The sequence below is a fragment of the Simochromis diagramma genome, unplaced genomic scaffold (genome assembly GCF_900408965.1).
Source record: "Simochromis diagramma unplaced genomic scaffold, fSimDia1.1 OVJJ01000344.1, whole genome shotgun sequence".
Taxonomy (NCBI): Eukaryota; Metazoa; Chordata; class Actinopteri; order Cichliformes; family Cichlidae; genus Simochromis; species Simochromis diagramma.
In genome coordinates, this window is record NW_024387375.1 from 9,569,278 (window position 1) to 9,581,649 (window position 12,372).

General features: G+C 41.5%; 1 protein-coding gene across 1 annotated transcript in view; it reads right to left on the reverse strand.

The window, feature by feature from the left end:
• The window catches only part of LOC120719447 (F-BAR and double SH3 domains protein 2-like), a 66,571-nt gene that overhangs the window by 3,022 nt on the left and 51,177 nt on the right, over positions 1-12,372 (reverse strand). The window contains 7 exon segments of the mRNA XM_040008606.1: positions 323-417; positions 522-714; positions 1,223-1,443; positions 2,655-2,832; positions 2,977-3,060; positions 5,176-5,226; positions 5,228-5,311. Of these exon segments, the coding sequence (XP_039864540.1) occupies positions 323-417; positions 522-714; positions 1,223-1,443; positions 2,655-2,832; positions 2,977-3,060; positions 5,176-5,226; positions 5,228-5,311 (906 nt within the window).

Sequence of the window (12,372 nt, forward strand, 5' to 3'; positions counted from 1 at the left end):
TGGTCTTTTGTTTATCTATGGCTAAATTACTGTGGCGTAGTATGAATGACGATGAAGAGGTCTTTGTTGCTGGGAAAAGCCATAAAAAACCCAGAAAGACCTTTGACCACTAAAATCTAATCGTTTGCAAATTTGGATGCATTCCCTCTGTGCTTTCCAGAGATGGGAGGAAATAAAAAGACAGCTCGAACACACACACACACACACACACACACACACACACACACACACACACACACACACACACACACACACACACACACACACACACACACACACACTGTGCACAAAAAAACACTTCTTGAGTAACACTGATACTAACAGGTCGTAGTTTGCCCGGGCCTCCTTCAGGAGTGAATCTTGGCGGCTGAGTCTTAGCAAATCCTGGAGATACTGGACTCCTGCCAGAGCTTTGATCTACAGAGGGAGCGAGACAAAATTTCAAATTAAAAGCCCCGATTACCTTCCTCAAAAACCTCACTTTTCGTTAAACATGGTTGTTGTTGTATTGGTTGTCTTACTGTGAGCTGACAGCGGTCCTTTGTGTGACGAGGCAGGCAGAGGAAGCTTGTGCTCCCCATTAAGAGCAGCGGAAGGGGAACGTGGCAGAGGAGGTGGGGTGGAAGTCTCGGGGCTGGTGAAGGGGCTGATGGGAGGCTGGTCGTACAGCGGAAGAGGTGGCAGAGAAGATGGCAGTTTCAAAGACGGAGAGATCTACAGAGAGTGGTGGAAATAAAGAAAAGACAAAGTGGGCTACAACACAAAACTTGACCAGGATACTTTTTTTAACCAACATTCCCTGCATAGCACTTAAAAAATGTTGGGTTGCGTGTTATGTCTACAGGCTTATAGGAAGGGAGAGGCCATATCCTTCCTGCTGCTGAGCCTCTAATAGGGCAGCACTCAGTGGCACAGATAAGACCTCTTTTTTGTGATTGCAGTGCAGGTTTTTTATCAGAATGCTGCACAAACACGGCAGTTCTGATGCACTGTTTTTGAACTCTGACTTGCTGATAGATCAAATGGACAACAAGCAGGAAAGGAGGAAGGGATGGGGGTATAAACTGGCACAGTCGACTACACACAGTCTTTGGTATTTCTCCCCTGAGAAAACACTGATAAGACCAAATGTCTCATTCAGGTCTAGAGTAAGTCCTGTTACCTAAGATGACTTGTATGTTATCTGTGAGATTAATTCATGTGTGTACAGGTGTTACTGTACCTGTGTGTCACCTGCCCCTCCCGCGCTGGTCTCTCCATTCTCTGTAAGATCTTCTACCAACACGGAGGGGAAAACGCCCACCCGCCCGTTCAGCTCCCCCTCCCAGAAGCCGTCGTCTGTCTGAGTGTCACGGCTCAACAAGCGGATCACAGCTCCCTCGGAAAAGGAGAGTTCCTCATCCGCCTGACCCTCGTAATCATAAAGTGCACGCACATACACCACTGCAGAGAGAAAGGACGATAGAGAGAGAGGGAGAAAAAACAATTATAAGTATACCGTCGGAACAATTATTCTCAGGGAAATGCAGTTTCTTGTCTGCAGGGCCCTTACTGTTATTAAGAAAATGGTATACACCGCTGGAGAGCACCAGATACACAAACAGCAGTGGATTTGCTCATGAGCCTGGTCTAACTATTCAGGCACAGCAGATACAAAGTAATAAAAAGAAAAACGGATGAAGAGTAAGAGCAAGAGCACAGTAGGAGAAGATAAGGTTTTAAATAAGGCAGGTAAAGAAGCATGCAAAGACTAAAAAATAACATAAAATAAAGAGTTTTATATAGCAAAAGTTACAACCACCCAGTTTCCTCTCCTTGTTTTTGTTGTCAGTGAAATGGTGCTTGACCAATAAAGCTCGATTAATGCAGGTTTCTGGCTGTACGAAATAATTAAGTTATGCATCGTTTGCATTGATGACCAGATAGGTACGGCCTGTACAAGTAACTCCAGCTCCTTTTTTAAGGCTGTCTTGAATTTCAGCTCAAACTTTATGTCTACCAGTTTAATTTACTTTTAAATGAACTTGTGAATACTTTGGCTGGTTGATTACAACCCACAGGGCTGCAGAAATAAAACAGCAAAAGTTAACAGTTAACAGTCAGGTTAATGCTCCGCTCTTGTTCTCTTTTTGTTCTCTTTGAATATGAGACAGGATTTTTACAGAAGGCGCTGGTTCTAGTTCATTGACATGCAGTACTGTGATTTATTAAAAGTGCAAACATACATGGAAATACAATATTTGATGGTCTTTGGAAAACCTCTGGAAAGCCTGAATAACTATTGCTCAAGACCACTTTAAAAATGATCTCCTTGGATGCAAAATATAAAGAAATGAAGCATTGCTCAAGACCCTTGTAGAGTATTGTAAATGAACTGAAATGATTAGGGTCAAGGGTGTTTATTTAGAGCATCCCAGCAAGGTTCAGTGGGCAACCCCTACATTTCCCCTTTCCAATAATACCCTGCTTAGTGTACTCAGTGTACTCTACAGAAGCAGTAAAGAGAAAAATGCCTCAGTTAGTGGCCCACAATAACCTCATTATGGGTGAAAACTCATTTACACGGGTACAACTAGAATTAACCTCTTTCCTTTAACTACTGCCATGAAGTTTAATTAATCCTTCACAGCAACTGTGCTTACAGGGTTACTTACTATTTGTGTCTCCGTTTATGCAGCCCGAGTGCAGCTCTGGCTCTGTTGAGTTAGACGAAGTGTGTGACCGAGCATCGAGCGTAGCCAGAGACTGGAGCATGCTCAGCAGACTGTTGGAGGTCGGGAACTGCAGGTATTTCTCTGGGACATAGCCCACCTGACCTGCCTTATTGCGTGCCTGAGAAACAAACAAATAAACAACAACAACAAAAGAAGCCCCAAAAAGCATGTCAGTACAGACAGTAGCACAACAACGATCAAATTATTCAACTGGCAAAAAAAATGCGATACACATCTACAGCACTTGACTGCGATCGGGTACCTTAACCCAGTCCTCCATGTCTCCGTCCTCAATGACCTCCAACATCTCCTGTTCATCGATAGTTAACTCATCTGGTTGGGAGGCCTGAGGAAGAGACACAGCGGGAGTTAAAGAAAGAAAAACAGAGAAAGTGGGAAGGAGAGTAGGAGAGTATGAAAGGAGGAAAGGTCAGCAGATGTGAAAGGACAGAAAAAGGGAGTAGCCAGACCTTATAGGCAAGGCAAGGCAAGGCAAGACAAGGCAAGGCAAGTTTATTTGTATAGCACAATTCAACAACAAGGTGATTCAAAGTGCTTTACAGAGACATTAGAAACAAAAACAAATAAAAAGCATGATTTAAAATTGATTAAAACAAGCAAACAAACAAACTAACTAATTAACAGACAAACAAACAAAACAGGATATAAAATCAAAACAGATAAAATCAGAACAGTAGATAAAATCAGTAGTTAAAATGTTAGTTTTAAAATTTAAGCTTAAAAGTGTGGATTTGGTGCTTTATTCAAATGCAGCTGAGAACAGGTGAGTCTTCAACCTGGATTTAAATAAACTGAGTGTTTCAGCTGATCTGAGGCTTTCTGGGAGTTTGTTCCAGATATAAGGAGCATAAAAGCTGAATGCAGCTTCTCCGTGTCTGGTTCTGACTCTGGGAACTGATAAAAGACCGGCTCCAGATGACCTGAGGGATCTGGAAGGTTCATACTGGGTCAGGAGGTCACTGATGTATTTTGGTCCTAAACCATTCAGAGCTTTATAGACCAGCATCAGAACTTTAAAGTCTATCCTCTGACGGACAGGCAGCCAGTGTAAAGACCTCAGAGCTGGACTGATGTGGTCCACTTTTTTGGTCTTAGTGAGGACTCGAGCAGCAGAGTTCTGAATGAGCTGTAGTTGTCTGACTGATTTTTTAGGTAGACCTGTAAAGATGCTGTTACAGTAATCAAGCCTACTAAAAATGAATGCATGGACTAGTTTTTCCAGGTCCTGTTGAGACATCAGATCTTTTATCCTTGAAATATTCTTGAGGTGATAGTAAGCTGATTTTGTTATTGTTTTAATGTGTTTTTCTAAGTTTAGGTCTGCATCCATCACTACACCCAAATTTCTCGCCTGGTTTGTGGTTTTTAGGTATATAGATTGAAGTTCTCTGGTGACCTGTAATCGTTTTTCTTTGGCACCAAAAACTATTACTTCAGTTTTGTTTTTGTTTAGCTGGAGAAAATTGTGGCACAACCAGTCATTAATTTCCTCAATGCATTTACCAAGAGCCTGTACAGGGCCTCGGTCTCCTGGTGACATTGTGATATATATTTGTGTGTCATCTGCATAGCTGTGGTAGTTTATTTTGTTGTTCTTTATAATCTGTGCCAGTGGGAGCATGCAAATGTTAAACAGAGGGGGTCCCAAGATGGAACCTTGGGGAACTCCACATGTGATACTTGTCTGCTCAGATGTGAAGTTACCTATTGATACAAAGTATTTCCTGTTTTCTAAGTATGTTTTGAACCAGTTTAGTACAGTTCCTGAAAGACCTGCCCAGTTCTCCAGTCGTTTGAGTAATATGTTGTGGTCAACTGTGTCAAATGCTGCACTGAGATCCAGTAAAACTAAGACTGACATTTTTCCACTGTCTGTGTTCAGACATATGTCATTAAACACTTTGGTCAGAGCGGTTTCAGTGCTGTGGTTCTGTCTAAAACCTGACTGGAAGGCATCGTAGCAGTTATTCTGTTTTAAGAAGTAATTGAGCTGTTGAGAAACTGCTTTTTCAATGATCTTACTTAAAAATGGGAGATTTGAAATCGGCCTGTAGTTGTTCATTTGTGTCTTGTCAAGATTGTCCTTTTTCAGTATAGGTTTTATTACAGCAGTTTTTAGTGGTTCCGGAAACACACCTGACATTAAGGAAAAGTTGACGATCTGTAACAGGTCTGACTCTAAAGTCTTTGAGACTTTTTTGAAAAAACTTGTTGGCAGGACATCTAAACAGCAAGAGGAGGAGTTCAGTTGACCTAAGATGTCCTCCATATAACCAAACACTTCTCTATTAATGATTAGTTAATGAGGTATTTAAATGGCATACATATGTCAACAATAATACTGTGTGCTGCAGGTGTTTCCCTTCTAGTAGGCAGATATTTGATGCTGTGTGCATGCAGGTGTGTGTCACCCTGTAACTGTGTGCATGCTGCTTCACACCTTGTATGAATACAGGACTTTGCAGGTTAGCGGGTAGTTGCGGAGGGTCCCCTGAAGGGCTGGAGCTGCTGTCGTCAAAAACCTCCATATTCTCCTCACACTCTTCACCCTCTTCACGCTCCAGGTCCACTGTGCCCTTTAACACACAAACAGATCCACAATGAAAACCTCTGATAAGTACAAGGACAAACAAGAAAAGCTCCACTCACCTTTAAAGCTAATGATTAAAACACACGCCTATATTCAAGAGCAAAAACACAACAACAGCTGTTTAAATGCAAAACATTTAACATATTTTACATGATACCAGATGGTAAAATGCTCAGTATATTTATATTTTCTTTGATGTTTAGCTAAATTATTAATGTAAACCAGTTAAAAAAAGTCAAAGTGCTCACAACTCCTGCTGTCCAAGTGATGCCTAGTTAGGTATACTGTTATCTGTTTATTTCTACTGCTTCGAACTAACCTTGCAGCTCCCCAGCTGTGTTATGATCCCAGCTTCTCTTCTCACTTTCTACTATGCGTCCGATAACCAGCTGCGAGACTATGTCTTGTCTATTCGCCACCTGTAGTATTTTTCCATCTGTACAGATAGTTCCTTACCTTTCTACCGCTCCTTCCTGTCTGAGTTTCTCTATCCTGCTCAGTGTGTGTACTGTAGCTTTTTTGACACAGGTGTACCAGGACTAATGTTTCAAATGAGCCAGCCACTCCCTCTTTTGTTCCATGTGAATTTCACTGGCTTACAGGGAAGTCATGTGATACAGCTGGTAGAAAGATCTATCACAGACAGAAGGCTGACCTGACCAGTAACAATAGATGGGGAGAGAAAATAGCGTGTGTGTGTGTGTGTGTGTGTGTGTGTGTGTGCGTGTGTGTGTGTGTGTTCTCAGTTCATTGTGTTTAGTCATCAGATTTCTGTTGACACAGTAAACTCTATAACGGTGCACAACAAAACACGTATGTCTTTAGTACTTTAGTTAATCTCCAGAGTTTGACATATGATGCTGTAATAAAAAAGACACTGTTATCAAAACTATCTGAAGGAATGGGTAAGAAAATAGGGAATTGCCCATGTTGGCTAGCCTATGTTGGAAAAACACACACTGTGGCATGTTTTTGCACCTTGACATGGGTGTGTCATTAACACTATTTGTTTTAGGAGGAAGGCTTTCTGTTTTTACCCACTTGGTAACACGTTACCAAAGGCTTTTAATATGTTTTATTTTTATTTTTAACCTCCTAAGACCTGAACTCTTCCACGGCATGCATTTTTAATTTCTTTTTGGTATTTGGAATGATTGGGACCCGATGAATGTAAAAACAAAGAATTACCAGATTTTTTTTACCTGATTTTTGTTTCTAAGAAAAATGAGAGCCACATATGAGGATATTCGTTTAACATTTCAATAGAACAGTAGCAGTATAATGTCCTCGTAAGTGGATATCAGGCCCTTGTAGAGCAAAATTGAGTATTTTGGTCTGAATAACCCAAAATGTGATGTCCACATATGTGGACGCCAGGTCCTAGGAGGTTAAAGCTCTTGTATTGAATTTGTATCAAGTGTAATTTGGTCTTTAAAGTCTTGTATTTTGTATCAAGAGCCTAAACACATTTGTACACACGTCATTTATTTTTGCTGTACAAAGAGACTGGATCTAATGCTCTGATATTTACCTGATATTAATCTGTACTGGAAAATTGTCATCCAATTAATTTCAGGAAATGGCTGCTAAGTATTTTAGATAATGTCACTCCTACATTTTTTTTCCTGCATCTGAGGATGCATGGCTGCTGCAATTTTGAGGTGTTTTTGGTCATTTTTCCTTTTGACCTGCTGACCTGAGCTGACCTCAGGGAGATGATGATGAATCAAAACATTGCTTTTGTTAAAAAATAATGTATAGACCTCTCTTCCTCCTTTTTTTGTTTTCCTGATTGTGAGCATACTTTTTACCTAGAAGAAATATAAACATGGACTTATGTTTGTGCTTCTTTAAAACTGTTACCTGCATAATAAAAATGTTACATTTGCCGTGATGCTGCATATTGTTCAGCCATGATTTCTAAAATAAATAGAATAACAGTAGCATCTACCATATGAATAAGTACTGACTATAATTAGCTTGGTAAAAACACAGTAATAGTTAAACTGACAGGACTGGCCTTAATTTTTGCTGTTTTGTCCTGCTAACGCATGAAAAAGTGAGATCTGAGGAACATCAGTTTTGTTAAAATGAATCTTGAGGGGCACATAAATGTGCACACCAACATTCATGGCAATCCATTCAGCAGTTTGGATACAGTTCCCTAAAAACCACGCCATCCTAAGTGATGTGCTGCCGTGAAGATGACTTCGTTTTTAGGAAAATGTGTTACAGGATAAGCCAAAGGTTTACTGAGTGTGAGTGTGTTTCACCTAAACATCAGGACACAGTCCTGTGATCCTTTCAATAGTTACTGACATGTCTGAACCACATAAAATAAACACTGCTGCGGTCTGTTAGTAATTGATAAGTGTCCATGTTAAATAATAAACCCCTGATGTAACACATCATTTACCACTACTACCTGGACAAGGGTAATTTCATTGTAAAGAGAAGGTGATTTCAAGCACAGCCATGTAGAACCTACGGCGTGGAGGCTTCAGTCAGGGCCACAGTGGCTGCTTGTTTGTTGGTTCACATTAAGCTTATCCATCCATCCATCCATCTTCATCCGCTTATCCGAGGTCGGGTCGCGGGGGTAGCAGCCTAAGCAAAGAGGTCCAGACCTCCCTCTCCCCAGCCACCTCCTCCAGCTTGTCCGGGGGAATACCAAGGCGTTCCCAGGCCAGCCGAGAGATATAATCTCTCCAGCGTGTCCTGGGTCTGCCCCGGGGCCTCCTCCCGGTGGGACATGCCTGGAACACCTCCCCAGGAGGCGCCCAGGGGGCATCCTTGCCAGATGCCCGAACCACCTCAGCTGGCTCCTTTCGATGTGGAGCAGCAGCTGCTCTACTCTGAGCCCCTCCCGGATGGCCGAACTTCTCACCCTATCTCTAAGGGAGAGGCCAGCCACCCTTCGGAGGAAGCTCATTTCCGCCGCTTGTATCCGCGATCTCGTTCTTTCGGTCACTACCCACAGCTCGTGGCCATAGGTGAGGGTAGGGACGTAGATCGACCGGTAAATTGAGAGCTTCGCTTTTACACTCAGCTCCCTCTTCACCACGACTGACCGGTGCAGCGTCCGCATTACTGCAGCCGCAGCCCCAATCCGTCTGTCGATCTCCGGCTCCCTTCTCCCATCACTCGCGAACAAGACCCCGAGATACTTGAACTCCTCCACTTGGGGCAGGAACTCATCCCCGACCCGGAGTGGGCTTATCCTCTTTGTTGATTTAAGAATACGCTGCTTAGCCCAGAGACCAGTTCCTTTTAATCCCTGAAGTAAAGGCCAGTATGTATTCCAGTAATAACCCTATAAAGTACCACAAAATATACATCTCAGTATATGTACCAATACAGCGGAGACACAGGCCAGTGCAAGATTTTACTGTTCCTGGAGGTAATAACTGCAAAAGTGTTATTGTAATGAAGGCAGTTGCTGTCTGAGAGGCCTGAGGTTTTTAAGGCTTGCAGTATTTCATTCAGATTAATAAACCTGAGTGGGATGAAGAAACGGCCGAGGAGAGAGCCTGCTCCCTACTCTCATTGTGTTTCTGTCACGTCCTGTGCAGATTATTACTCGCACTACATCAATCCTTTGTTCTTTCTTTGTTATCGGTCACTTCTGACTTTTCCTTCCCTTCTCATACTGTCTCTTTTTCTTGCACCCTGTTAATAACAATGTCCCAGCTTTCTTTGCTGCTGTCAGTCTCCCCAGGCTCTCCAAATAAAATCTATGTCAGATGAACTGCTGTCATATGCCTGAATACTCAATGTGCCTCCTGGTCTGTTCTTTTAATGACATCTAAACCACACTGAGTTTTCAGCACGCGCCTACAACAGACAAATCTTGTAAATAGGGCAAGAGAAGTAAAATTAAATTTAAAATGCAGTCAAAAGAAGATAAATATTGTTCAAAATTTTAACCCTCCTGACTGTTTTTAGTATAAAATATTTTGAGACATACACTCACTGGACACTATTAAGCACATCTCTCTTGTGGCTTTGACCCCTTTTGCCTTTATAACTGCTTTAATTCTTCATTGCATACATTCAACAAGGTGATTCCAGCACCTTGTTGAATTAATCAGAGATTTGGGTCCATATTGACATGATGGCATCACACAGTTGACACAGTTTTGTCCGCCACGGCATATCTGTGGCATTTAAATGATGCTCAGTTGGTACTAAAGGGATCAGGTGACAAGAAAATATCTCCCACACCATCACCAGCAGCCAGCAGGGATTCATGCTTTTATGCTGTGTGCTGCGTGACCAAATACTATCCAAACGCTGCAGCAGAAATGCGGTCTTCTGCTGCTACAGCCAATCTGCTTTAAAGCACGATGTATGTTTAGAGATGCTCTTCTGCATACCTTGACTGTAATGACTGATCATCTGAGTTTGTGTTCATCTTCACCCACAGAACTGACCCCTTCTAGACATTTTCTATTTTTAGACTTTTTTCTGTAAATAGAGATGGTTATGTGTCAAAGTCCCAGTAGATCAGCAGCTTCTGAAAAGCTTACACCACATTCACTTAAACCAGCCTCCTTCCTCATTCTGATGCTCAGTTAGTCAGCAGGTCATCTTAACCATATCTACATGCAGAAATTAGTTGATGCCATGTGATTGGCTCATTACAAATTGGATTTGACCTGCAGGTTTGTGCACCGTGATCAAATCTTGAGGAGACTCAAGGTGTGGGGACCATTTTGTCTGAGCAAACATGCCACACCTTATATCTCTTACAGTATAAAATCACATTACAGCAAGTTATTGGCTGTTTTCACCCCCACCTTTCTCACCTCCAATGCCTCTGCTCTGACACGACTTTCTCCTCATCTCTGCTCTTCTCCTTCACCTCATACCCCTCCTCTTCTTCTTTTTTTTTTTTTTACAGCCAATTAACTTTTCTCATTCTTCAGTACTTGTCTCTCTGCTGCTGCTTCTTTCACCCTTTAACTGCACAAATGCCTCTTTCATTCTTTTTCCATTTAGCTCATCTCTCTCTCCATTTTCTCTCTTTCTTAAGTTCAGTGTCCCTCTCTCTCTCTCTCTTTTTCTCTCTAGTGTTAGGTGCAAGCTGCAATATCACATGAGCAGAATGTCAAGTGCTTCCAATAAAGCAGACTGGCTATGTTTAGTCTTGTTGACAGACAGACAGACACACGTCTCCTCACAAAGCCCCATGTGGGATCACTCTACTAGTGATTGGCACACTTGCCTCCCTGTAAAGCTAATGCAGAGAAGACAACTCACATACAAATGCACGAACATAATTACGCACAAATATCCCTACACAAAAGAACACAGCACGTAAGGCTGAATTACAGACAGTGTATAGTTTACATATGGCACTTTCATACTTCATAATAAAATACCTCTGTGATAAAAGCTGTATTTCTAAAGTGCCTAATATTTTTAGGGTGGAGTTCTGCACAGAGCATGAAAAACTTGGGACCCATTAGCACATTCATACAGTTTGCGCACACTTTCACAAACATGATGAGATGATACACAAAAGACGTCACATCTGTCTACTTTGTCATTAAAGCTAAGAGCTGTGAAATAAAGTTAAGCGAGAACTACAGCAGTATTCCACTGAGGAAGTGGGGCGTTTTAAGAGTCTTTAACTGGTGTGATAGATGATTAGGCAGCAGGGCCAAGGTCAATTATTTATCAATTTACATCTTTCAGAAAGTAATCTGTCAGGAGAGCTACTCTGGTTGGGAGATTTTCACAGATAATGAAACCATAAAGAATGAGCAGCCATGAGCCCGTGTGTTAAAAGTTTAACATTTCATTTTTGAATGTGCTGAATTGAGTGCCGTGCTTGTGTAGTGAATTTGAAGAATTTACTGAGAGACAGTTGGGAAACCAAAAGATCATATACAGTTTACTGATGTGATGGTGTTCATTTTAGTGGGTACAGCAGGCCAGTGTCAATGCAATAAACACAGTTACAAAAAAGTGTGCAAAAGTCTTGAGCCATTTCTTTATATTTTGCTTACAAGGAGCGAGAAATTCTTGTAACGTTTTAAAGTGCTCTTGAGCTATAGTTCTCCAGGCTTTCAAACACCTTAAGATAGTAATAAGGTGATTCCCAAAGAGCTATTAGCTAAAAGCTTGGCATAACTCAGCATGGCGTGCAGTGTGTCCTTAAAAAAATTGAGCAAACTGGACAGGTAGAAGACAAGAGAACAAGTGGCATGTGTAAAAGAAACCTATCTACAGCAGATGAACGGCATCTGAAAGTTGTGTCCTTATGAAACAGGAAAGCTCCTTGGACAGCAGGAGCTGAGAGATGCAGCTGACCCTTTAGCTGATCCATTCAGAAATGCTCTTGGTAGAAGGGGTGGATGTCAAGAAGCACTTCTTAATGAAAGGAAACTGGGATAAAAGACTGAGGTACTTCAAATTACACGAGAACTCGACTGAAAATCAGTGGCAACAAGTCTGATGGAGTAATGAATCCAAATTTCAAATTTCAGGTCCAAATTGTTGATGGAGATAAAAAAAAAAAAGGTTCAACAGTGAGTGTCTACAGCCATCTGTAAAACATGGTGAAGGCTCTGTCATGGTTTGCATTTCAGCAAGTGGTGAACATAGAAAAGGCAGATAGTGATCCACCATGTACACCACTTTGAAACTGTCTGATTGTCAGTGATAATGATCTCAAACACACTGCTAATATAGTGAGATACATACATGAAAAGAAAAACACACAATGCAACACATCAGTTGTGGACTGATCTCCCCAGAAACCAGACCTCTAGTTAGCACCAGACTTAATCAGCTCCTACATATGATTGCATCCACTTTAAAAAGCCTAAGACTCCAACAGCCAAAGCACTAAACATCCAGTAGGTGGGCACATTCATCTTTGTCATATAGTTTGTTATTTACCCTGTAGGTGTAGGAATTGCATTTTCTAGCCAAGTGAGAACAGATATTGCAGGCTGGTAGTAACATTAGGACCCATGTTTTGTTTAAAAATACTTTTAAATATATACATTTTAAATATTTTGTCCAAATTTTGTCCAG